Source organism: Nannospalax galili, unplaced genomic scaffold, assembly GCF_000622305.1.
Source record: "Nannospalax galili isolate Female #2095 unplaced genomic scaffold, S.galili_v1.0 scaffold406, whole genome shotgun sequence".
In the NCBI taxonomy this organism is placed as follows: domain Eukaryota; kingdom Metazoa; phylum Chordata; class Mammalia; order Rodentia; family Spalacidae; genus Nannospalax; species Nannospalax galili.
The window spans coordinates 2,932,093-2,959,092 of record NW_008357033.1 but is presented as its reverse complement, the minus strand read 5'-3'; the positions used below and the strand labels follow the sequence as shown (position 1 = coordinate 2,959,092).

The window sequence follows — 27,000 nt, the reverse complement described above, 5'->3', positions numbered from 1 at the left end:
TTGGGTGCAGTGCCTCAGGAACACCCCACTTGGACCCATTTCTTATTTGTGTCAGGAGCATTCCCTTCTATGCCAGTCTTGGTTCCTGCCCTGGGCACTGTGGTCTCTGTACTAGTCTACAGATAAGCCAATAACAATGTTATCATGGGTGCCAGGCCCGAGCAGAAGTTATTTTCTGGGCATTGTTGGCTGCAGGGTGGATTTGGGTTTAGATGGGTGCTGAAAGGCCTGGTACCCAGTGGTTGCTCAATGCATGCCTTTGGAGAAAGACACAGGTGAGGAGAGCCATGGGAACGGTGTGTGGGTTTGGATGTGGTGCTCACAGGGAGTGGCAAAGCAACACAGGTGCCCTGAACCCCCATACACCATTGGTGGGCTCATACAGTGCTGCAGCCACTGAAGAAGGCAGCATGCATGCAAATTAGCATAATAGTAGCATGTGGTCCAGCAGCTCCACTTCTGGGTATTCACCCAATGGCATGGAAAGCAGGCCTCAGACAGTAGTCCTGTTCACAGCAGTCTCACAGTAGTCCAAAGAGGAAGCAATGTAAGTGTCCATCTGTGGTCAAAGAGACAGACCATGTGGTCTGCACCTTCAGTGGAATATTAGCCTTGAAAACAAGTAAATTCTAATGTGTACTACAACATGGATGAACTGTGAGAGACATGTAGAGTGAACTAAATCACAGAAGCGCAATTACTAGATGAGTCCATGTATGTGAGGGCCCTAGGGTGGTTAAAGAGGGAGAGACAGAAAGGGGCCTGGGTCGCTCAGTGAATGGGAGGGGGAGGGGGATGTTACTGTTCATGGGAGAGAGAGAGAGAGAGAGAGAGAGAGAGAGAGAGAGAGAGAGAGAGTTTGTGTGTGTATACACACATGCTCACCAATTAGCTAAAATGTCTGGTCAGTGAGCTCGAGGGACCCATCTGTCTCTGAGTCCTCGTTGTTTGCATTACAGGTGTGCCGTGCCATGCCTAACTTTTACATGGGTCTAGGGATCTGAGTCAGATCCTCATGTTTGCATTGTAGGCACTTTACTCACTGAGCCATCTCCCCAGCCCCCAGAGACTCACTTTGTTACTGGACTATACCCCTACAAATGGTAAAATGGGAAATGCTACATGTGTTTCATTTCAATAACATTAAAAAATGCTTATATAACCACAGTCACCATCTTTATGTAAACAGTTTATTGTCTACTAGAGTTTAGCCCTTTCTCCTCATCCACAGGTTATGCCAATAGCTGAATCCTAAATAATGGAAATTTGGGGTGAACGATCAGTTAGTCATTGGGGCCACATTGGAGTCAGAAGGAGAGGTGAGGCAGAAAATGAGGATTCTTTGTTTGAAGGCCCTGACATTGTTCAAATTGCAGCTGCTGTCAGCTGACACAGCACAGGGGGATGTTTTATGATTGCAAAATGGTTCCATTCTCTGCCCTGCTGTTATAATTATTAGCTTGTTAGATTTGTGTCCAGGAGGAGGAAAGTGAGGGTGTGCCCTTGGGCTGATAGGAGATGTCTTTAAAGTTCCTAACACAATGTTACTCTACATTTTCATCTGAGCCAAGAAAGTCCAAAATAGAGTTGGCTGGTTAGACTCAGGAAACAGCTATTGATTCCACTGATTTGGTGGTGTGTGTGTGTGTGTGTTTTGTTTGTGTTGAGATAAAGCCTCTCCTATCTAGCCCTAGCTAGTAGAGAACTGGCTATGTAGACCATGACTGTCTTGAACTTGCAGTGATCCTCCTGCCTCAGTCTCCACAGTGGTAGAGTTACAGGTACATGCCACCATTGATTGTAATTTGAACTGAGTCTTTTAAGAAGTAAAATGTCAGTGTGTTATACTGAGCTGTCCATGCCAGTGTCTTTACGATGTAAATGGCCCAAGTTGAAATCACCTGAGTGCTTGTAAAACCACCTTTTTCACTCAGTACTCCACCTCGCACAGGTTTCATCAGGATTTCCCAGAAGGAGCCTGATCTGTCCTTTGAAAGCTCCTTAAGCAACACTTGTTCCCAGACAGAGAAGCACGGTGCCCAGGACTGGTGTAAGTAAACTAAGAAGTCCTGGGGCAGACTTGGTGGCTGTCATTTGAATAGAGAGAAGTCAGTCACAGCTACTGAGCCAGGGAGGAGGTGGGCAATGCTGACCATGGTGGAGGCAACTGGTCAGGCAAGCTCAGGCAGAAAATGCTGTTGAAGATGCACACATTGGGCCCCATCCTTCAGGCACAGTTCCCAAACTGGTGTCCATGGCTGGGCTCTAAAGCCAGGACCCTCTGTGTTCTGCCACTGCCCCATTGGTTCAAGCACCACAAAGCTGCTGTGATATCATGAGTGTTGAGGGGAAGGAGACAGATCTTCTCTGGTAAGTTGGAAATGTCCTCTTCAGACCAGCTCTCACCTGCACATTCCTGACTGACTTTACTGCCTCCACCCCAGGACACCCTTTTAAACACTTGAAGATATCATCAATTTCTGTGCATTTCCTTCCTCACTGTATTCAAGAGCAGCCACATGAGGTGGTTTCTAGGCTGTCTTTGAAACTTAGCCTCATCCCAACACTCCTGCCACCATGACGTAACACCAAAATGAGAGTCTAAGTCAAGGACACCATACAAACTTGATTTCCAAGAACAAACAAGGTGCTCAGATGTCAGTCCACGGGTGGAGGCAGCTCTTAACAGCTGTGTCAAGGGGAAAATGTTTCACAAGTGTTTAGTGGGAGCTGATAGGAAGAACTCAGGGAGATCTGTGCTCAGTAGGTGTAGACCAAAAGAGTGACAAGGCCTGGGTCAGGTGGAGGAACTCTAAGAACCGCCCTGCCATCAACCTCAGTGAAGAAGAATGAATGCAAGTTGCTTGGTGCCATGTTGGGACCACTCCTCCCCACCCTGCACATCCTAGGATACTAGCAGGAGATGGGAGCTGCTTTAGCCTCATGCTGGTCTGAGTTCTAGACTCAGCAGGGCTTGCTCCTGCTTATACCATGAAAGCAACGTGGCACATCAATGCACTGCTTACTAATGCCTAAGCAAGATTAGAAGGCAGCTCATGTTTACCTCCCATGCTTTCATTTATTATTATTTTTTCTATGCTGGGATGAAACCCAGGGTCCTGTGCATGTTAGGCAAGAGCTTTACTAGTGAGCCACACTCCCAGCCTTCCTGGCATTTTCAGAACGATTGTGAATTCCTAACCTAGCTCTGGTACAGATAAGGACTGTCAGTCCTGCTGATGGGCACTTCCTGATTCCTGAGAAATGGCTATTACCAGTGGTTTTGCTGCCTTGAAATTTCTGTTTCTTTTAATACCCAGCTCTATTTAATATTCAGTTCTGTCCTGCTTGTCATTGAAATGATGCCATGTTGCTGTTTCTTTCAAATGCCAAGGGGGGTTTTAGGCAAGAATGACTCGCTGTATTAAAAAAAAAAAAAAAAAAAGGTTGCAATGGTCGGTGTTGTGGCTAAGCTACAACTACTGTCAATGGTTTGTCTATCACTACCTATTTGTCATCTGTCTACCTGTCTATCACTCTGTTATCTGTCACCTATCACATTTAGGCTCAAACATGCTCACAGACACGAGCACATGCATGCTATGTCTAGAATACACCCTCAAAGCCATCCTGGTTCCATGGGTGCCATTCTCCAGGTTTGGAATCATTGCTTAGTATATGAAAGTATCAAAAGACCACATCCTTTCCCTAGGATGCAGCACTTACTCCTGTATCTGCAGAGAAAAACTGAGAAAACACATACAACTTTATGATGAGGAACTTCAGTGCTCTTACCTACAATCAAAACCCATGTGTGAGGAGTGAGCTGCCTGATTTTAAGCTAAGCACGTATGATGCTGCTGCTTCCCAGCATTCTCTTGGAGGTGGTAGTGAGCCAGGAGGGAAAGGTAGCAGAGAGAGTGGAGGCAGTTTATACTGCACGGGATCTGACTGTGTATGCCCTGTGGCCACCCGGGGAAGGCTTTCTGGGGTGACCCTGTCTTGGTTAAGGAGTGTCACGATATAACTCTGTGGGTACTGCTGGGTTGGGTGAGTCAGGTCTGGCCGGAGCATGGTGACCTTGATCAGGGTCACTCCTAATCCCATGGGAAGCCCTGTAGAGGCCACAGCGAGGAATGGGAGCAGCTCTCAAGCCCCATGTTTCTAACATTGGGAGACTGACTCTGGGCAGTTTTTAGACTCCTCCAGAGGAGTTGGATGGTCTTCCAAGGGTAGGAGATGGAATGTCTGCCCCACTGTAAAACGCTTGTAATGACATTTCCTAAGCCCGCAGAGGATGCTGGAGAGATAGCTTAGCTGGAAAAGTGCTTGCTGTGTAAGCACGAGGACCTGAGTCGGATCCCTAGCACCTGTATGCATGCTGGATGTGGTTACTCATGCTTGCAACCCTAGCAGTGGTCAGATGGGAGGCAGACAGGATCCCCAGAGCTCGCTGGTAGCCAGCCTTGCCTATGCAGTGATGTTCCAGACCAAAGAGAGACCTTGTCTTAAACAAGAGGGGAAGGGTCCTGCAGACTGACCTAGAGCTTGCCATGTGGTCTCCACACACATGTGCACACACATGTACATGCACACATACATACACATGCGCACACATGTGCAGCCACTTACAAACTTACACACATACATATGCGCAATTCAGAGGAAGTCTGGGGGCACAGCTCAGTGGGAAAACTTACCCCTGAGTGCTTGAGGTCTGACTTTCAGCCCCAGTGCACTGCCTCAAACAACCTCATGGGGGCTTCACAGGGGCCAGATGGGCTGATGTTAGGAATGGGACACACAGGGAGCTGGTTTTGGCTGTGATGTGCTGTGTGACCTCCTAATCCCAGTCTTCAAGGAGCCAGGAGGCTGGTACCTAGGCTTTAGGGGTCCCAGCCAGTCTGAGCACCCATGTGGTCTCTCCCTTGGGAGGCAATCTCCTGTGGCTGCTAACTGGTTCCTCATTTTCCTGTGGGACTTAGAAACCTGCCCCTCACTAGTGTATGATGGGCAGGCACTTAAACTTGAATCAGACAGAAGAGGGTTTGAATTCCAGCTGGGATCAAAGGCAGAAAGCGAGCGTCCCCTCCAAAGCAGAGACCCAAGTCTCTAGAAGCTTCCATGTAAGCTTGGCCAAGTGAAAAACTCTTATGAGAACCTCAAGCACTGGGTAACAGGGTGGGGCTCTGCTTTGAGGGACATGTAGCTTTGCCTCTGTTGTGTGCAGATTGGTAACAATGGGCAGCAGAGATCTGGGAGGGGTTGAGGGTGGTCCTTCAGTTCCAACATCTCAGTCCTCAGCTCTCAGGAACACAGGCACCGGCTTAGCTGGATATCTGGACCATGGACAGAGACCCTAGTGATGATGACAGTGAGTAGAGACTGGATGGTGAGGGTCTACACCAACCTGCACTGAGTGGGACCTGCCCCCCACCCCTGCCCCGCATCTTCTCTCCTGAGTGCATCCTGTCCTGCTGCAGCTATCTCAAGGACATCTCTCCAACTGCTGTGCTCTCTTCAAGCCTTGTGCCCTTTTCTCCCTCCTTTCTCCAGGCGACAGTGACCCCCCCCCATCCAAATAGAGGTTCAAATCTCAGGATTCTTACTTTGATCTGCTTAGGTGAGGCTAATCATAGAGAATTACTGTGAAGTCCTTAAAACTCTTGCTTACTTGTTCATTACTGCTGGTGACATAAGCAGGGTAACCCCAGACTGTCATCATCAGGACAGAAACACAGTGGAGTCAAAAGGTTGTTTAAAAACCCAAGGAAGGAAAAGGGGGTTTTGGAGGAAATGTGCTATGTTTAAATAAAGGAAGCTTACACTGAGTTTGAACAAGCAATGTGGTGGAGTTTGTGGGGAGCAGATAGGGAGTTGGAGGCCAGTATTTTAGTCCTGGCTCTGCAAATGGATTGTGTGATCTTGGATAAGTCACTTAATGTCTCCGAGCCTCCACTTCTCCATGTATGAAAGAGTCAAGTCTGATTGTGAGGTCCATGAGATATGGGCAACAACCTCATTGAATGGCTTTTCTGAGAGCTTGAAGAGGGACTTGCTGCTTCAGTCTGAATCCTAGGGAGGCCTATGATCTGAATAGTTCTCTGTGACCACCAGACTTGATGGTATTGAAGGTCCTGTGTGTATTCGATGCTCTTTACTGTCACTTATGTTGGTATCTTAAAGTTTGAACTCTTAGAACTGAAATATAATCAGCTGGTGATAATCTTTGAGAGAGCTCAGTGTAAACTGGGTCCCTTTTCTTTATTGAAATGCGACTACATACCAGAGCAGGTCTAAGGTGAACTCTGATATACTGGAAGTCGGGTATCTACCATCTTGTTCCATTAAACCTTTCACGTTTCACCACCATCTTTTCCTCTAAGCGTCAGCCAACTTAGAGTTTATGGATGGAGTTTCCTTTAGAGGGAGACCATGTTGTCAGGTCATATCTGAATTCAGATCCAAGCTCTGCCTCCTGATTGCTGGATGACTTGGCCTAACTCACTCATCCTCCCCAAGCTTCATTGTTCCAAGGCTGCAGAGACTGGAACAGAGAACTGGGGGCCAGAGGCAGGGGTGTGAGGCAGCTCTGGTGGTGGAGAGGTTGTAACATTTTTTGTACATGCTTAAATGCAAATGTAGCCACATGCATTTATGTGCAACCACTGTATGCTGTGTGGGGTGCTCTGTGCACCTAGCACTCACATGTACCTACTATATACCTACTCCTTTTCCCAGTGCACAAGAGGGGCTCTTACACCATTGAAGGAGACAAGATGTGGAACAAGATGGTCCTGGAGATCTTGGTTCTCCGGAGGGGATCAACTAGAATCTTGAGGTCTCAGGGAAGGCCCTAGAGCTAGAGAGAACAGCATCTGGGAAAGATAAAGATCGAAGAGCTTCTCTATAACCAAGTTTTTCTCCACAAGAAAATTTTTTTTCATGTTAAAGAAAGCCAGCCTGTGGCTGGGGAGCAGAGACCCCAGCTTCCTGACTGTCTTTGCAGGGGTATTTCAGCAGTCACTCTATGCCAGTGGCTTGGGGACTTGGAGACACGTGCAAAGGCCTGGGGGCTTGGGGACAGGGCATGACATAGGAGTGCTGTTTCTCTCTGCTATGCCTGTGTGGGCTGGTGTCCCCAGTCCATATCTTGAGGACTCATTTTTTTCCTTCTCTAAATGGGGGAAACAGCAATTGTGAAGTGCAGTGAGGCCACGCCAACACACCCCCGTGTGGTCCTCAGACAGCACCATGTGTGACAGGGTGGGGTACCCAGCCCTGAAACTCACCCTAGCACCATGGGTACAGTGACACAGCTGGAGCCCCACTGCAAGTATGGCACAATGCTGGGTGACCTCCACGGTCTTGTTGTGCGCCTCCAATTCTGTACAGGAAATGACATACCCTCCTGGGTTCAGCCTGGAGTCCTTTATTTTAGCCTGGAGAGGAATGGTGAGATGACTTAGCACTGAGATACTATGCCTGCCCCAGAGGTCAGGGCAGTTCCAGGGTGATGGATGGGGCTCAAGTTGCTATTATTCCCATTTTCCTGTCTTTTGTTTGGACTCTTAACAGGCCATGGCAACCACATGACCTTTCTCTGTCTTCCCATCAAGGGGTGGGGTTTGATGCCCCAGCTGACCCAAGGCTATTGAGTGGGCAAGGCTATCCCAGGAGACAGGCGTAGCCTTTCTTTCCATGTTTGACGTTTTCACTATTTCCTGGTTTAAAGGAACACAAGTCAAGTTCAGCCTAGGGCCAGAGTGTTTTTTGTATGCCAGGCTTGGGGCTGGAGTCTATTGTACACTGTCCTAGGATATGGGCACCATGGTGATGTATTCTATTTCACTCATGGGGGAGTTGGATTGGGCGGGGCTGTGTGACTGGTGTGATGGCATGGCAGGGCATGGCAGAGAGCCCCAAGCCACAGCTACACACTAGCCCATGTTTCTGACCCCTGACTCCTATACCTCTGGGATTCTGCCTGTGATCCCTTGGCTGTACTTGGCCCTGACCTCGCTCTTTGCTTCTGATAACTGGGCTCCTAGGAACTGCAGTGAACCCACACACAAGAGTCCTGGCTCCCCAAAACCCCCATTCCAGCCTTCACCTCTCCAACAGCCCCTAGCCCTTCCTTACAGGTGAGCATTTCTATAACCTACATGCGAGGGTCCAAGACAGGTGGCAAGATATAGTTCAGGGCCCAAGTCTGACTCCACCTCTTTCCCTGTATCAGACTGGATTGGAATAAAGCTACACTCACTCAGCTGCGGGTGGCCACTGTCACGCCATTCAATGACATGGAGTGAGACAGGGACTGTTAGCCTCACAGAGTGCAAAATATATATCTCACCTGGTTCTTTAAAGAAGATGATGGCTGACCCCTGGTTCCTGGTAGCTAAACAGCTTTAAATGCTAATGAACTCATTCAAAGCAAAACCATTTGAGAACTGAGGTATTAATAATCCAGATGAATTATGAGAGTAGGGACATCAGCACATGCATCCCTGTGAAGCTTTGGGACCCTGTCACTTTGTATCACAGACACCTCTCTTCCTGAAAGATCCTCCGACCCTCCTTCTATCTACAAACCTCCACTCACCTTCCTCAGTGGGTTTGCTACCAGGAGAAAAAGCCTTAGTGACACAAGTGGCTTTGCTCATTGTTAGGAAAGGACATTCCTAACTTGGGGGTAGCAAAGGGGACTATTTGTCTTCACAGAACCCCCTTTATCCTCCCACTGTTCTGGGCTACAAGTTTCAGCTCTTCAGCCTCCTCACTCCTGCCTTCTAGATCATGCTGGTGGCTCTCCTTTAGAACAAAGCCTGCTTAGCATTCTGGATGCTCCTTCTATTAAACTTGAAGGAACAGGACATATTTATTTTGTGGAAGCAAAGATACAGAGGTTTTATTTGGTGTTTTGTTCTGCAGTACTGGGGAGCAAATCCAGGGCCTTGCGTGTACTAGGCAAGCTCTCTACCATTAAGCCACATCCTTAGGCTGGCTAAGAATATGAAAGAGGTGCCCCCACGAAGAAAGGCATTTTATGTGTACCTGCCATCATTTTCAGCCTCTCATAAAGTCACTGCTGACTCCCTGTATCCTCCTCCTCCAAAAAAAAGCTTAATACTACTTCTCACTATCTTTGCACAGGTGTGGCTGACCTCAGCTTTGAGGCAGAGAGTCCGGTGGCATCCCCTGCTGAGCTCCTGGAGGGACTGCCCAGCTACGACTGGCTTCAAGGGCACGGTGAGTCCAGTGGGTCTTGGTTCCTGCAGCTTCTTCCTGGGACTTGTGCTGGTCAGGGAAGTCAGTGTTGAGATAGTTCCCCTTTTCCCTGGGTCCCAAGGAGGCCTTTGTCATGGCTGAGTGGAGGTGGGATAGGATGCACAGAGGACCGCGTCCTGTGGCCATGAATATTCCATGACCCAGTTTATACTGTTCTTAAAGTCCCCATTCTGTTTGCTGGAGATGCATTAAATAAATCCCTTTATCTTATCTGTTTTCTCTCTTTTTGTCTTTTGAGGTATTGGAGAATAAACACAGGGCCTGGTAGGTGCTTGGCAAGGGAAGTGGTCTCCCTCCAAGATACAATCCCAGCCCCGTATTTACTTTATTATTTTGGAAGACGAGGATGGCCTTGAGCTTACTAGGTATCCCAGGCTAGGCTTGAATGCTTGACAATCCTCCTGCCTCAGCCTCTTGAGTGCTGGGAATTATAAGAGGTATGGGTGGTCATGCCCTGCTTTTCTTTCTCTTTTCTAATTTTTGGGTTTTTTTTTTTTTGATAGTCTCCCAGTAGCCCAAGCTGGCCTGTACTCACTATGTAGACCAGGATAGAGATCCACCTGCCTCTGCCTCCCGAGTGCTAGAACTAAAGGCATGTGCCACCATACCCGGCCTCTTTAAAAAAAATATTTTTTGATTTATTTCTATTTATAGAAATAAATTCAAAAGACTGCATGTAAGTAAGTGTATCCATGTTGTGCAATGCCCACTGAAGTCAGAAGAGGGCATTGGATCCCCTGGCACTGGAGTTACAGACAGTTGTTAGTCACTATGTGGGTGCTGAGAACTGAATCCTGATCCTCTGGAAGAGCAGCCAGTGCTCTTAACTACTGAGCCATCTCTCCAGCTCCTTATTTTTCATTTTGGGACAGGATCTTACTAAGTTGCCTTGGCTAGCCTTGTACTCACTTTGTGACTCACGCAGGCCTTGAACTTAGGATCCTCCTACCTTTGTTTCTCAAGTAGGAGGGATCGTGAGCATATGCCACCAGGTCCTGGGGTTCTTCTTACATTGGTTAGCCTTTCCTTCTTTTACCACACAAGCTCCTAGTTCCTTTGAGCTGAGCTGATATCCTTCCTCCCCTCTCCTCCAGGAGGGCAGGTCTTCTTTCCACCCTTGGAGACCCTGACGAGGCCCCGGGAACCAGTGTCCTGGTCCTCAGTCCTGGATCACAGGTATGTCTCAGTGCATTTCCACATTCCACTATCACCCTATGGGAGTCCTCTTTGTGGGTGTTCAACCCTGACAGAGCCTCAGGAGCCCAGAAAAGTTTGGCACCCTGCAGATTCCAAGGCTATGCCCCTGGGGAATCTGGTTCAGTGGGTCTGGGGTGGGAGGAGGTGTCCCCAGCGGGTTTTTCAAGGGAATACTACACAGGAGAATGATGTAGCCAGGTTCCAGTAATACTGGACTTACAGAAACAGGCTGGAATGCCGGATGTGGACTGTGGTTTCTATCCTTGGCTCAGTATCAGAAGAGTTTGGGCCTCAGTGTCCCCCTACACACTGAGGAACTGGTTGGGGTGACCCACAGAACTCTCCCAAACCCCTGCCTCTCTCTGCCTGCTCCCAAGCAGGGTCCCCCTGGTGACCGAGGAGGTGGCACGGGAGGCCCTGCTCAGCTTCGTGAACTCCCAGTGCTGCTACAGTAGCGCAGCCGCAGGCGACCTCATCATCCAGGAGCTGAGGCAACAGACCCTCTGCAGGGTGAGGCGGCCATACCCAGGGGGCCTGGGGACATTGGGACAGAGGGGATGCTGTTCCTGGAAGTGGCACATGTAAATGGTCCCTCTGGCAACCTTCCTGCTCCCTGTATTAATCAGAGCAGGGAGACTGTCCATCATGATTGACAACCTCACATCTGCTAGGCATTGTGGGAAGCAGGTGATATCATGCCAAATCCTCCTCATTGCCTTCCATAGTGCAGTATTGTCCCTAATGTATGGGGCAGCACTGGAAGTCAGGAGAGGCTAAGATACTTGACCAAATACTTGTAATTAGAAGTAATGGGTTCAAAATCAGATTTGCTCAGAAGCCCAGACCTCCCTGCCCCCTTCCGTGAAGCCCAGGCTGAGGAAGGTCCCTCTACCCCTCTGACCTTCACTAGCCTCTGCTTCTCCCAAACCATACCTGTGATGCCCAGACCATGGAAGGTGCTTTGGTCTCCTTCTGCATGCCCAGGGCCCAAGTTACTACTTCTCATGTCAATGAGAAGTGCTGTTCTCTGATAAGTATACAATGATGCATGGCTAGGTCCCAGATGTGGGGGAAGAAGTCAACTTGCAGCTGTGTGATCTAGGCAAGACTGCTGGCCTCTCTGAGCCCTCATTTCTTCCCATAAAAGAGAGCAAGAGACAAAGCTAGAGAGATACCTACATAAAATGCTTGCCATGCAAACACAATGACCAGAGTTCCATCCTCAGAACCTACATAATAAAAGCCGGGCATAGTGATATGTACTTGTAATCCCAGCACTGGGAAGGCCAGAGGTAGGAGGATCCCTAGGGATCATTGGCCAGCCAGCCTAGCCAGTTGACTAGAGAGAGTTCCTGAGTCAAAAAGGAAGGTGGACAGCTCTTGAGGATAATACCTGAAGTTGTTCTCTAACCTCCACAGGCATGTATACACAGGTACACACACACACACACACACACACACACACACACACACACACACACGGGAAGCCAGATGATGCTAAGACTTCTTCTTGCTGAATCTGTGCATGAGGATCAAGGAGGATGGCCCTGCCATTAGTCAGAGGAGCCTCAGAGCAGGGGAAACAGGACCTCCATGCACCATTGTCGAGCACTGTCTTAGAGCTTGCCGTGTAGACTGGCTTTCTTTGGAACTTCATGGAGGGACTGGGCGGGCTCTGGGTGGGAGCCTGGCATGGGAGATCTCTAGGAATGGCTATTGCTAGCCTGTTCCCCACACCCAAGGTGATGCATGGGATCCCCTGCAGGTGGGAACTTGACAGTTTTGCATAATGCTCTGTCTTCAGAAGGGCATGGCTTATGATGTGCTGGTATTCTTTATAGTATCGACTGGAGACCTTCAGCGAATCCAGAGTTAGTGAGTGGACGTTCCAGCCCTTCACCAGTGAGTGAGCCATCTGGAGTTGGTTTTCTTGGGAGGGACAAGGCGGATCATCTCAGGACTTGGCTCAGCCACTAACTGAATCAAACATGTGTCTATGTGGAGCCTTAGTTTCCCTACCTGCTGTAAATGATGGGGTGACTTTCATTTCTGAGATTCCCCAAGTACTGGCCTTGGGAAGTATTCCTGCTCAAGAAGTAGTTTGCAAGAGACCTGGAAAAGTTCAATATTTGCCTTTGACCCCTGGCTATCTGGGACCAGACTACAAAGACAGAAATGTACTTGGGCATCTACCCAGTACCCCTAAATCTGTCGACCCCTAGATTCCCATTCACAGTGATATCTCACTTTCTCTAAAGTGTTCTAGAGGTTTCTGGTTCTTTTCTGGGAAGCCTGCATCCTGTATTCCCTGGTGGTCTTCATTGGTCCATTCTTCAAGACCTAGCCAGGTGTCACCTTTTCTATGAAGCCTTCCAGGATTTCTTCTCCTGCCTTCCTCTTCCCAATCAGGATGCATGAGCCTTCTGAGTTTTCCAGACCTTTATGCATACTTTCAGTGTGTGCTGTCTGAAGGAAGAAGATGCTGGAAGGGTAGAGGACGTGGTAATGATATGATGATGGTTTCCATTCATTGATCCTTCAGGATGGGCCAGTCTTGTGCTGGGCATTTTATATGCATTCTTCTGTTTAGTTTTAACCACCATCTTACAAGCAAGGTGCCTATCATTTATCTCCATTTTAGAGATTAGAGGACTAAAGTCCAGAGAGGCCTAGTACCATCTCCAGAGTCATGCAATTGGAAGTAGAAGAGCTAGGACTGAAATCCAGCTACAAACCTCGGATGCTTAACTTCAAGGGATCCCTGTTCATACCCTTCTCTAGCCCTAGCCAATGGCAGGCACCAAGGAGAGCTCCATACTGTTTGGTGAATACATGAAAGCTTATCCTTGCTGCCTTTGGCTGTGCTCACAATGACCCCTTCTGTGTCAGATCATGCTGTGGATGGGCCACAGAGAGGCACCTCCCCCAGGCTTTGGGATATGAAGGTCCAGATGCCTCCAATGTTTCAGGAAGACACCAGAAAGTTCCAAGTGCCTCACTCCTCCCTGGTCAAGGTAATGGCTGATTGGATTATCTGCCTTTCTCTCTAAGTCTGTTTTCCAGGGATTACAAGCTTCATCAGACTTTATCTTTTGAGAAAAGACACCCTAAGTCCAGTCTGGTGACTCCTGGCCTGAACTAAAAATAAAACCCAACTTAAGGACAGCCAGTAAAGCGAACACTTCTCACACAGAATCCCTTGCATCTTGGGGAGGAGGCATTCACATAGTGAGAGAACCGTCACCAGCAAGTGACAACATTCTTAAGGCAGCTATGTGCATGCATGCTTGCGTGCCTGCATGCCTGCGTGTCTGTGTGCATGCATGCTTGCCTGAGTTTTTGCCTGATGTAGGGTAATTGGAGGCCTCAATGAAATTGACACCAACTAAACAATGAAGCACTGTTGGGGCCATGGAGATGGCTCAGTGGGTCAAGTGTATGAAGGCTGAGTTTGGATCCTCAGCATTCATATAAAACGCTGAGTGTGGTGGCATGCTTCTGTAACCCTACCACTGAGGAGGCAGAGACAGGAGGGTCCCTGGGGTCAGCCTAGGCAAATTGGTGACTCCAGGTTCAATGAGAGACTCTCTCTCAAAAAATAAGGTGGAGAGTGACAGAGGAAGACACTCAACATCTCTGGCCTCCACATATTCATACACACACACACACACACACACACACGCACGCACACACACACTCTGCTGGGATTTTCCTTGGAAGTCCATAGGAAGGCAGGGTTTGATGTCCATCTGTTGGGTAGAAGTCTGTCACAGTAGGAAACCTGGTGGCTGACTGGCCCCCTTAATCTCTTCTTGTCTGCTGTCTGACTGGCTGCTCATTGGGATTTGATTTAAGAATGCAATTAGATTCTGAGTTTTTACAGTTATCAGATAGGGAGGAATTGAGGAGGTGAAGAAAGCGATCCATTCTTTTTAGACGATGCAAAAGCTATTTTCATTTGATGATATATTCTAGAAGCTAGTTCCTTGCCTTCCACCAAACACTGTCATTTTCTATGCTCCTGAGGCTCAGGCAAGCTACTAGATAGGCAAGTGTCATCAGCATGTGTAGTTTAGCCTGGTAGGAAGCTAGAGTGTGAGTTAGTTGAGGGATCCGAGAATCCCATTCTTTGAACAGGGAAAGGCTGAGTTGGACTCAGGGAAAGGGCTAACACAGCACCTTGGCTTGGCATCGTTAGCAATCTGGAAGAGCTTTCCCCTCACACTGATAAGGAGAAGTTATATTTGTATAGCCAAGCTGTATTCTTATATAACGTCCTTCTAAGCATAGGCCATTTGACATTTCTTCTTGCTTTACTTCCTAGGTAGGTATCTTGAAATGTGACTCTGTGGTGTTCTGCCACCTGTGCTGCTTTATTGCTTTGTGAGGTCTTTAACTAGATGCCTTTACTAGTCTGAGATGTCTTATTGCTCTGCAGTACTTTGAAGCTCTGTGATGCTCTCCACTCACCATGTCTAACTGCTGATAAAGATATGGAACTAAGAAAGTGGAAAGTTCACCACATGGTTTAATGAGGCACCAGGTCCAATTAGTCCAAGAAAAGTGTAGCTCAAACATGACAGATATCTAAACTTCTGCTGGTAACATCTGTTTTTGTAAACTGAAATGACCATTTGACTGATTCTCAGCCTAATTAGCCTGGCTTAGCTATAGATCAAAAGGTAGAAGATGTCCTGACCCATGACTAGGGTATTTACTTTGTGAACTATGATGACCAAATGAACCCAGGAAGAAATTTTCCTGAGATAACATGACCCATCATGAAAAGAGACATAGGGCCCAGATGTCAGTCATAAAATGATAATGTAAAGATCCCCATTTAATCACCATCTGTACTTCTGTTAGGGTCCAGAAAATCTTCAGCCTTGGATGCTAATTCTGGGAGGACATGCATGTGAAAAGAGTAAATGAGCTTTCGACTCTCCTGGATGAATGCTTGATCTCTTAACTGTTCGAAGAATTTTTTCCCTAACACCAATTTTCCATTTTGTCCTGGAACTGGCTCTTTTGTGACATCCTGGTGGTGGGAGGGGTCCTGCTTGGGGAGCTTGATCCAAGGAGAGCTCTTCTCTTTCAGGAATGTCATAAATGCAATGGGCGTGGGCGCTACAAGTGCAGCGGCTGCCATGGGGCTGGCATGGTGAGTCCCTGGGGGGAGCATTTAAGTAATCTTGGGTGAGTGTTGGAGGGGCCACAGAGATGGCAGGGTGGGGGAGGGAATGGAGGCTCCCTGTATAACAGTGTCACCTCAGAGGGTCCTCTTCCCTTTCTGGGCCTCCAGTTTCCTATCTGGGGAATGGGATAGTCAGATTGGGTGCCTCCAATGACCCTTACACTTTGTTCAATTTAGAAGTCTCTCCATTAATCATCGAGGACCTGCATAGGGCAAGGCCCTGTAAGAGAATGGATCCTGGGCCTGGATAAATGACTCAGTGGTTAAGAGCACTGGCTGCTCTTGCAGAGGACTGGAGTTCAGTTCCCAGCACCCACATGGTAGCTAACAACCATCAGTAACTCCAATTCCAGGGGATCCAATGTCCTCTTCTGGCCTCTGTGGGGATTGCACAGATGAATGCACTTATATACATGCAGACAAAACACTTATATGCATTAAAAAAACTGAAAAAAAAATAAAAAAGAATGGATTCTTGGAATATCCCCCTGTGGGGGTGCCCTAGAGCCACAGCCCAGGGGGCGGAAGGCTTGGGAGTCAAGATAGATAGGTCTTAGGTTATCTGCCCAGGCCGTTGCTGCTTAGCACTGCATCCTTGAAGCTTCAAAGGGCCAAAATATATCATCGACTCTGGAGGCTACAAGTTCAGAATCAAGGCTCTCCTGACTTGAGCCTACCAATTGGACACATACTGACCACTTGCAATCCTTACCAGCCTCTCTGTCCATCCTTCTACCCACCCACCAGCCCTTGACCCTGGGCTACCATCCCCAGCTGAACACTCACCTCCCACCTGCTCTCTGTGGGTTCCCAGTGGCCTGTATCTGGCTTTCCTCTTCTCTTCATGTTCTTCCTCCTGCTCCTTGCCTTCATCAGTGCCAGCAGGGCCCCTCCCTTTAGGCTTTCTGTTCTTTCTTCTACCCTGGTTCCCCTCCCTATTCCCCCTTGCTCCCTAAATTTACCCTGAATGTCAGGAGCCCACCCTAATACCAGACCACCCCTGGGTCCTTTTCTAAAAGGACCTCCTACCCCACCTGGTCTCTAGCTACTCTGTTCCTGGCTCCCTCTAGACACTTGGTTGGAGGCAGAAGAGGCAGGGGTCTTAGGACATGGAGTCTGGAACTATGTGCCTGGTAGGGCCCAAAGCTGCCAGTCCACATCCTTTGAAGCCATAAACCTCTGATGAAGGCTTCCAGGGGAGGAAGAGACCCAGGTAAGGGTCCTGAGGCTGCATTGGAAGCCAATCTCAGGGTGGCCTGAGACCTGCTTCCGGGAGCCAGTAGCTGAGGCTGGGCATGTCCACAGGTGAGATGTTCATCCTGCAGTGGCACCAAGCGCAAGGCCAGGCAGTCCCGGAGGTGTCACTTGTGCTCCGGCTCCGGCAGGCGCAGGTAGGAGGGTCCCAGTGGGCAGGAGAGGGCTCTCACCTTTTGGGCTTCTTGATGGTCATTGCCTGACTGGAAGGGACATGGGTACCCTGTCTACCTCTCACTGCTGTGTCCCCAGAGTTCTGTGCACGGCAAAAGCTCTGCCACTTCTTAGTGTGAGTCCGCTTGTTTCAAAGCCTGGCGCTTTGGAAGGATGTCAACAACACATGGGTCAGGTGTGAAGTTGGAGGCTCTGCTGGGAGATAGGGAATGGGGAGGGGGCTCCAAGAAGACAGAAGTGATTATCTAAAAATTAGTTGGAAGGGTGATTCTTAACTCTTGAATACAGGCTCTGGGCAAAGACTTATTTATAAACAGAGGGCCTGGCTGAAGGAGCCATCCAGCCAAGTTGATTGACAAAACAGTCAACAACATTCTACCTCTGATCATGTGGCTTTTCCTACAGTAGGCCTTTACATGTTGTAATTTATGGTGGCTAATTTTGGTTGTCAACTTAACACACCTGGGAAGAGGGGACCTTAATTGAGAATTTCTTCCATCGGACTAGCCTGTGGCCATGTCTGTGGGGCATTTTTTTTTCTGATTGCTAATTGATTTGGAGGGCCCAGCCCACTGTGGGTGGTACCATCTCTAGGCAGGTGGGCCTGGGTTGTATAACAAAGGTAGCTCAACCTGAGCTTGGGGACCAGCCAGTAAACAGCATTTCTCGTGTGGTCTCTGCCTCCAGTTCCTGCCTCGGGTCCCTGCCCAAACTTCCCTCTATGATGGACTGTAAGGTGAAAGTTGCCTTTGGTCATGGTGTTTATCACAACATTGAAAAGCAAACTAAGACATAACTCATGTCCTCTCACTATTTATAAACCCTTAAAGGAAACAGAAAAGCATGCAGAGTGAAATATTCATGTTTGGGTTGGCTAATGGTATTTTGGCTCATCAAGCCTCAGGCATCCTTTCCAGATGGTCAATATTTGACATCCCTTCCACTGTGACTAACAAAGAGTGTCTGAATTGGAAAGAAATGCAATTTGATTTTCAAGTAAAATAATCCAGTTCAAATTGGTTGTGGCAAAAATATACATTTATAGGCCCAAGCAACAGTACAGTCCAGGGGTATATTTCTGGGATAGCATCAGGTCTATCTGGATCCAGGTGCTTAACCAGTGTCACCAGGCTGGAATGGTAACCAGGCTTAGCAGCCCAGAGGAGAAGGATGCTCCTTTCCAGATAGGCATTTACCTGGTTCTGTCTTTGTGTCAGGCTTATCATTGCCAGGGAGATGAAATGAGGTGACTGGCTTGACTGAGATCCCAAGCTGGCTACAGAGGGGAGGGGCAAAAAGCCCAAGAGCCAAGTAGACTGGGTGGGGGAAGGGCAAGCTCCAGAGAGATGCTAGGGTCTGGCTGCTGGAGGAGGGAGCACTGCAGTGAAGGAGTCTCTATAGAAAAGGGTTGGGGTGGGGTCTTTGGGAGCCACAGGGTCACTCAGCCTGCTTCCTGTGGTCTCAGGTGCAGCACATGCTCTGGGAGGGGGAACAAGACATGTGCCACCTGCAAGGGAGAGAGGAGACTGGAACACTTCGTCCAGTTGGTCATCATGTGGTGAGTGACACTCTGTGAAAGGTCTGGAGGAGGTAGAGGGATGTAGTTGGAGCAGAGAACCTCTTCCCAGTGGGAACTTCCAGGCTCAGGAGGGAGAGGTTTTGGTTGAGTTTTGTTTTTTTTCTTCCCTATTTTCTTAATTACACTTTATTGTGTGTGTGTGTGTGTGTGTGTGTGTGTGTGTGTGTGTGTATGTGTGTGTGTGTGTGTGTGTAAGTGTGAACATGTGTGTATGTGAGCACTTAAGTACCGTGTGACGGTCAGAGGACAACCTGCAGAAGTTAGTTCTCTCCTTCCACAATGTGGGATGAATAAACTCAGCTTGCTAGACTTGGTGGAAAGCACCTGTACCCATTGAGCCATTTTGCATACCAGAGCTCTGAGTTTACATTCCACCATCACCACCTGCTAAGGTGGCACTCACTCAACCTCTGAGCACTGATGTCTGGGATAGCACTGTATGTCCTCTGCATCCCTAAGTCAGCCAGGGATGTGATGAAGCCTTTGTCCTGTGCTTGACCAGACTAAATACTTGGTAGCCAGAGGTAGGATGGGGCCACCACCTCCCAGGCCAGAACGCTGAGTTCAGAGACACTGTACACTCCCTCCAACTCCCTCCATTGGCCTCAGCCTCAGCCCAGGTGTGATCACTGATTCAAAGCCCTGTGGTGCCTTCCCTTCCCCTCCTCTTCCTTTCAGGAAGAACAGCCTGTTTGAGTTTGTGTCCCAGCACCACCTCCACTGCCCCAGGGAGCTGCTGGCCAAAGCCAGAGGGGAAAACCTCTTCAGAGATGAGAACACCATGGTAAGAGGGCTCCTTCTCACACAGGTGGTCAGGAAGCCTCTTTCCTACAGGCTAGCTGGGGTCGTACGGCTGTTTGTGGGACTTAGGACAGATGGGCAGTGTGGGGACAGAGCTGCCCAAGCAAAGAAAAGTTACCTGGGTCCTTCCTCAGTTTCAGTGCTCCTCTGACCCTCCCTCTTATCATTCCTCTTCCTTCCCTTTGCAGTTACCCCCCCCCACCCCCACCGCCCCCAACATGCACAAGCTGGGAGAGCTCTGAGTGTCTAGGGCTAGAGGACAGATGAGGCAGCCCTGGGCAGGTAGATGATGTCTGTCAGGTGGAAACCTGCATGTGGAGAGTAGGGGTGAGTGAGGAGTTCAGGCTGGAGAGGGATAGCCAAGCCATGGAGGGTCTTAAGGCCAGGCTTAAAAAGCCAGCTCACTTCATGCTTTTATAAATAAAGTTTTATTGGAGCACAGCCTGTCGACACAAAAGCATAACTCTCACCTCAAAGGGGATAAGAGATAGTTTATTCTGGAGCCAAATATGAGTGACCATGGCCGGGAACACAGATTCAGGTTACCCCAAATTCCATGTTCCAGCATGGTAACAGTTCATTACGTTTTTATAGTAAATAGAACAAAGAAAAGTAATAAATCAAGACACTTTTTAAATACATTGGTAGATACATTCAGTAGGCGGGTCATAGCAAAGTGGGGGGTTTCTACTATAGGTCTCAGATGCTATCTGATGACAGTCTTAGCTTTTTGATTGCTGAGACCTGATGGTCTGCTAGGATAATACATTCTAAAAGAATGTTAGTCACAGGATGTCATCTGTTAGTCATAGGATGTTAGATCAGAAACAGAGATAGGCAAGGAGTGGCTGTTTAGGGGGCTAAAGATGGCCGGAGATAAATGGTAATTAGGTTCTGGACCTGCAACATTCCAAACTCCCCACATTCATTGAAATTCTAATCAGTTGATCAGCCTTGTGGGAGAAAAGTCCAGTTTGAAGACTGGAAGTTTTTTTCTAGGGACTTCTAGTCACAGGCCTTACTCTTTAATATAGATTGTGCTATTTTGTGATTGGGGCAGTTTGGCTACCTGAAATGCTTCACTATTTGGGACTTTGTGGGAAATTTACTGTGCACTCCAGGTTTAGGTAGATCATTGGCTTCCACAGGAACTCAGGAGTGCTGAGCAGCCCAGCTCCTATTCCAGATTTCTTCCTCAGGCTCCAAAACTCACTTAATCATCACCTATCCCTGTCTGCCCAGGGTCTGATGGCTCTGTGAGCTGAGCCTGCTGGTGGTGTGCTCAGAGGAGCAGGGCCAGGAGGCGGTTAGCCACCTGCCCAGGTGAACCGGATGCTGAGTGGATATGGAAAAAGGCATTGAGCTCTCAGTGTTATGAACTAGAGGAGGAGCTGTAGGGAGGCAGAGCTTTCTCCTGTGTTGTGAGAGGATTTTGTACAGCAGCAGGGACTCAATGGGGCCCTCATGCCTGAGCTTCACAGAGGCTGGCAGCCAGCTGCTTGGGTTTGGTTCCTGCTCATTTTGTTCCTGCCTGGCATGTAGTGGGCAGTGCCAGTGCTAGTGTGAGAGATGGCCCCACAAGCCCACACCTACACCACCCACTTGCTTTAGCCTTGGCTGTATCTCAGCACTTAGCATGATGCCCAACACACAGTAAGCTCACAGTGAGGGTCTTCTGGGTAACATGAGCTACAGGTGGAAAGGGATACTCTCTGATGATGTCTCTCCTTTTGTCCTGGAATCTTTGGGCCCATGAGGTGGAAAATGAGGGTCTACAGAAGTTCTCCTAGCTTGGACATTTCCCTTTCCTCTCTGGGCCTCCTCTTTTGTCTCGGGTCTTCCATGGTTCCATATGTGGGTGTTCTGTTTATCGCTCCCCTAGGTGTACCCCATTGTGGACTTCCCTCTGCAGGAGATCTCTCTGGCCTCCCAGAGGGGCATTTCAGAGCACAGTGCTGCCCTGGCTTCCCGAGCCCGCATTCTACAGCAGGTGAGCCAGGTGGGCCTGGGAGTGAGGGCTTAACATGTGAGGCTGGAGGGGTACCTGAAGAGGGGAAACTGAGACTTCCTCTATCTGGGGGAACTTCCTTGAGCATGTCAGAGTGAGGAAGGGAAAATGAATCAGGGAGGGTGTGCAAGCTCCAGGGCTGAATCAGTGTGAGGCTGGAGGGCCATCAGCCACTGGGTAAGAGGATTAGGGATTTATTTGGAGACAAGAAACTATTGTAGATTTTCCAGCAGGAGTGAGTCCTAATGTGATTTTGATTCTAGCTTCTTGGTATTCAGATAGGAGAAAGGAAAGTTCAAGACTCAGTATTCAGAGACAGAACTGGATCCCAGTATTCTGGCCCTAGGCCAGGGCAGTTCTGGATTTGGGCATTTCCTCTACTGACCACTAGGTGGCAGAAGTGCCTACCAGCAGAGTGCAATCCTTTGCACTGTAAAGCCGCTGAACTGGCAGATTTACAGAGTGTGGTTTCTTGGGGACTGGAGAGACAGCTCAGTGGTGCTTGCTATGCAAACATGAGGACTTGGATTCAGATTCCCAGCACCCACACAAAAAGTTGGGTGTGGTGGCATAATTCCAGGGAGATCTTGGGGGCTTCCTGGTCAGTGAGTCTAGTTCACTGAGAGACCATGTCTCAAAAAATAAGGTAGAGAGCGACAGAGGAAGACACCCAGCGTTGACCTCTGGCTGCCACATATGCATTCACGGGTGTCCATATCTGCACACATGTGCACACATACAAAGAGTGGGATTTGGCTAGGTGGAGTTTGTGAAGAGGACTTTGCAGCAGTAACCTCCCAGACTGGCCTCAGATCTAGGGTGTCCTACATTCTGATGTGATCCTGGGCCAGCTAGTGCATCCTTCTTCCTGGCTGGTTTCTTTCTGGAATGCTGTGGGTTTAGAGGGAGGAGATGTTTTCTTTCCCGTACTTTCCAGTAAGTTTACCCCTTCTTTCTTGGTACACTTCTGTTGCAGGAAAGGGAAGGGATGGAAGTAGGACATAGGAATTGCATTAAGGCATTATAAGCTCCAAATGTCTCCTAAGGCCAGGTGGTCACGTGGGTGACCCTCTGAAGGAGCAGTCATTACTCAGCTTTGTGTCTGCCCATGCTCTGGAGCTTCCAGACTTTGTAACATTCAGACATTTAAGGGAAGTCTTCTAGTTTTTCAATATCAATAGCAAAATTCTACAAAGCTGAGAATCTGGGCCATTCCAAGTTCCTGGCTGTTCTCATAAAAGGAGGAGGCCCAGAGGCTGGTGGCAATTTGCTAGGGTCAGCGATTCTTCTAGTAGCAATTCTGGAAGTCAGAACAGGATTTGAGGATAAGGGGTGTGGGACTTGGGGCCTTATCACTGGACCAGATGGTGCAGGACACACCCAGTTGGCACCTGCTTCCCAGCTCTGGCACTCTCCAGAGACTTTGACTGCTTTCTCCCTTAATTTGGACCTCAGTGTCTATAAAATGATGAGGCTAGTTTTGGTCTCAGGTTGGGCTCTGTAGAAGCAGCCTGTCACTTACTGAGGAAGGGGTCCCTGAAGGAGTGGGGGTGAAGTGAGAAGAAAGCCAGGTCAGGTAACATGCCAGCCTCAGTTTGATCCCAGGGTAGTTCTGAGCTTCTGTCATACCTCAGTGACCATCCACCTGGAGCCAGGGGACTGGGCTAGAGCCTTTCTGGCACTGTCTGCCCTGGGTGTGGATGGTGGGTCCTACCTCCCTGTCTCTGCAGAGAAGTGGACAGTGGGACAGTGGGAAGGGGCTGCTGGAAGCTGGGGTGGGTGCACTGTAGGTAGCAGAGCAGGCTGGCAGGAAGCAGGGCTGGCTGGGGACAGACCACTGATCTGCATGGGAACTGGCTTTTGCACTAGTGGATTGTACGGCAATTACCAGAGAAGTTTCTCTTTGAGCCTGGGTCCTATAGCCCTAAGAAGCTATCCTTGGCCACCATCCCCAGGACACAAATTAAAGAGACAAACAATAGGGAAAAGCAGAGAAAGGAGATTTATTCAATGTGGCCACAAGTCCAACAACCCCTCTGTGTCTGTCTTTGGGAGCTGAAAGGTTCAGGCTTAAATAGAAGGTAAGAAATATGCATCACTAAGCAGCCCTGGTCAAGGCATGGTCCTGCCCATCACTGACCCATCATTGTCTGGGCTCTAGTCTCTCTGTCACCTGTGTGACAGCTCTTCTTGGGAGACAAGTTCCCTCTCTGGCTGGTACCAGGGTTCCAGTCCTTTTTTTTTTGTTCTGCAGTGTAAGATTCCTGGGGAAATTTCAATTTCCTATGGTCCACTGCCACACGTGTCTCTTTAAAGTATCTTCATGCTTGCCAGGATGGTTACATGGTTTGGGCTACATGAATGAGGACCCCCACGTTGAGGCATCTACTCTGGGTTGTCAGGCAGGCTCAGGAATACCGAGGAGGGAGGACATGACCTTGGCAGCTTCTATACTCTGGGGGCCATTGTACTTACAGAATGACCCATGTGAGTCCTTTCCCCACCTGCTGCCCCAGGTGACGTGGTATGTAAGTGGCAGATGAGGACTCTGGAGGCTTCCTCCCATGACATGGTCTCATCTTCAGCAGTTTAAGCCACTGTGAACAAATCCTAGAACTGGAAAAGGCAAAGTGGGGGACAGTGCACATGTTTATTTTTAAGGGACCAGAACAATAGTCTGGAGGTCATGTTTAAGAATCTCTTTTCTAATTGACTTTTGGATAAAAAGTGAAGATCTATGCCAATGTTTTGTTCCAGCTGTAGAAGGTGAGGAGTGGAATCTAGCCACCAGGAGACAGCAGTCATTACAATGTGTGTAGCCCCAGCTTGCTATAACTGAAGATCTATAATCTTATCACCATGGGGTGCGGCCAAACCTCAAACACAGAGATAATTACAGGAGAATCACTGCTTGAGGGGCTGAGAGCTTGGGAGGTTTGTGGGTTCAAACACACATATGCACGCAGACCAACCGTTTGAGTCCGTAGTGGATGGAGGCAGGGACGGTGCTGCTATATTCTCACCTGTGGAAGAGCCTGGAAGAGCCCAGAAGCTAGAGCAGTCCTGACTCAATTCCCAGGCCATTTGAGCTGTGACATTGGCTGCCACTTCCATGTGTCCTTTCGCCCTCATTTGGGACCCTCTGCACGACAGTGAGGGACTTACTACTTTTTTGTTTTTTTTTTATCATTCATGTCAGTGTTTCGGGTGTCTGAAAAACATTCAGTCTTCTGATCTCATTTGATCATTTCAACTCTGAGACAGTTTTGATCTCATTCTGATGATGAGAAAGTTGTGGCCAGAGCAACAGAGTCCAGTATGCCACAGGAAACTTTGTAGACATTTCTAACCCTGACCCTGGGTGAAGTCCTGTGGTGGAGCCCCAAAGCAGTGGGGAGAGAAGGCTAAGCAGCTGTCTGGCTCCAGCTCCAGCTCCTCTTCCACCATTCCTCCCTCCCCCAGGGCCTCTGAATGGTCAGTCCCAGGTGGGAAAGGGTGTTTCTGATGTGAAGATCTTCCAGCAAACAAGAGGGTTGGGCTCAGAGCCTGTCAGGCCATCTTTTCCTGGATTTGGGATCCTGATACCTGAGAGTGGGGTTGGGAGGGAAGCAGCTTGAGCAAAAGGCACAGGGAAGAGCACAGAAAGCCCTCAGGGAAGCTTAGCTTCCACATTAGGAGTCATAGTTCGATTTCAACTCTGGTGATTGTCAGCGGACCAACAGTGACAGGATGCCTCCACTGGAGCCCCAGATTCTCTCCTCAGCAGGGCTGGGTTTTGGGAAGGTGGTAGACTAACTTCTCAGAGACAGGGCTAGAGATGAGGGTTGTTCTATGGGAGATAGAGCTGTCTCCTTCCTATTATAAGGATGTTTAGGAAGAGGTGGATGCTGGGAGGAGAGCTAAGTTGACATGGGCACTCCTAAGTGTAAGGAGAGGGGGCTTGAACTGCTTGATCTTCTGAACCTGATATTCCACAATGATACATGGAGGTTCCTCCAGTACTTCATGGAGAAGCTAATGCTTCTGGGAATGTCATGGTTGGCTGGTGGCTTCCTAGAAGTCCCTTGGGCTGTCTATGCCTCACATCTAACATCAAATAGTTGCTGAAGATAAATCAGTTCTTGCCCAGGATCTAGGTCATGGAAGGAGCTGTGATGGTTAGTTTTAATTGTCAATTTGACACAGTCTAGAATCACTGGGGAGATTCTAGAGAGTCTCAGGGATTGTCTAGATCAAGTTGGCCAGTGGGCATGTCCGTGGGGTCTGTTTTAATTGAAATGGGAAGATCTAGGTACTGTGAACAACACCGATCCTTGAGTTTGGGTCCTGAGCTGTTTAAGTGTAGAAAGGGGACTGAGCATGAGTAAGCATGCATGCGTTCATCCTCTCTCTCTGTCCTTGGCCGTGGACGTGACTAGCTGCCTCAGATTCCAATGCTGACTTCCCCTCAGTGATGGACCGTAACCTGGAATTGTGCTAAAACCCATCCTCCTCTGAGTTGCCTTTTGTCAGGGTATTTACCACAGCAATGACACTAAGAAAGGATCCTAGTGGGACACAAATCTAGATGGGCAAACTGGGGATGACCTATGCATCCAGCTCTGACCGTTATCTCGCAGGCCATAAGGAACTGCTGCTGATTCTTGAGCAAGAGGATGATGACAGGTGGAATGCTGAGATGTTTCTGGTCATTTATTTTCTCAGCGCCAGACCATTGAGCTGATCCCCATCACGGAAGTTCATTACTGGTATCGAGGAAAGACTTCGGTCTACTACATCTATGGCACCGACCACCAGGTGTATGTGGCAGACTACCCTGAGCGATACTGCTATGGTTGCACCATCCTTTGACAAGCATAGCTGTCCCCAGAGTCCACTGGTCACATTTGTCAAGGGGGACAGGCAGTGTTGAGTTCAGTCTGGTTGGTGATGTTGGAAATCCTGTGGGGACCTAGAAGTCCTTCTGAGTAATTATCTGTCAAGCCACAGCTTTTGATGGAGCTCATCTCATGAGACTTGTGTTTAGCCTGCAAGAATTCTTCTACATGTGTTCCTGTAGAGTAAGGGAGAGATGCACTTCAATGGTGGGGGCTCTGCCTCTGCCTCTGCCCTCCGAGCTAATACCCTGCCAAGTATGGGCTTTGCTGTTCGCTATCTTAGTTTGGATTCTGCCGTGAGCCTCAGGTCATATGGATCATTACAGGAATGCTGAAAGAGACTCACAGGTCGACTTCCAAACAGTGCATTTAGGTATAGCGTGTAAGTGTAAACCTCTGCTTCCTGTTTTGTGGGTTGGAAATGCAGACCTAGCTACCCCCTGGATGGTTCAGATGTACTCTAGAAGATCTGAGGCCTTACCTGGAAGGTTAGAAGGCTGGGGAAGGAGGGTGTCTCCACCTCCCTCAGGACTAGAATGGCAAAGCCTGGTAGGAACTGGTCTGGGAAGTGAAGAGACAGGACCCTTGAACCTAGTATTTTTGACCCAGACTTTGGCTCCTGCTC

General features: G+C 48.7%; 1 protein-coding gene across 2 annotated transcripts; it reads left to right on the top strand.

Annotated features, from left to right (window-relative positions):
• Ssuh2 (ssu-2 homolog) lies at window positions 1–26,349 on the top strand. Of its 2 annotated transcripts, XM_008854805.1 has the most exons (13): window positions 1–4; window positions 5,332–5,374; window positions 9,157–9,252; window positions 10,386–10,467; window positions 10,866–10,998; window positions 12,330–12,390; window positions 13,378–13,502; window positions 15,587–15,649; window positions 16,988–17,073; window positions 18,576–18,668; window positions 19,368–19,473; window positions 21,373–21,480; window positions 26,203–26,349. In XM_008854805.1, the coding sequence occupies exons 2-13, from the start codon at window positions 5,347–5,349 to the stop codon at window positions 26,347–26,349; spliced, it is 1,128 nt and encodes a 375-aa protein (XP_008853027.1). In that variant the 5' UTR covers window positions 1–4; window positions 5,332–5,346. The 2 variants fall into 2 exon arrangements, with proteins under 2 accessions (XP_008853027.1, XP_008853029.1); XM_008854807.1 differs by lacking the exon at window positions 1–4 and having other exon boundaries at window positions 5,333–5,374; window positions 10,869–10,998.
• Window positions 26,350–27,000: the final 651 nt, after the last annotated feature.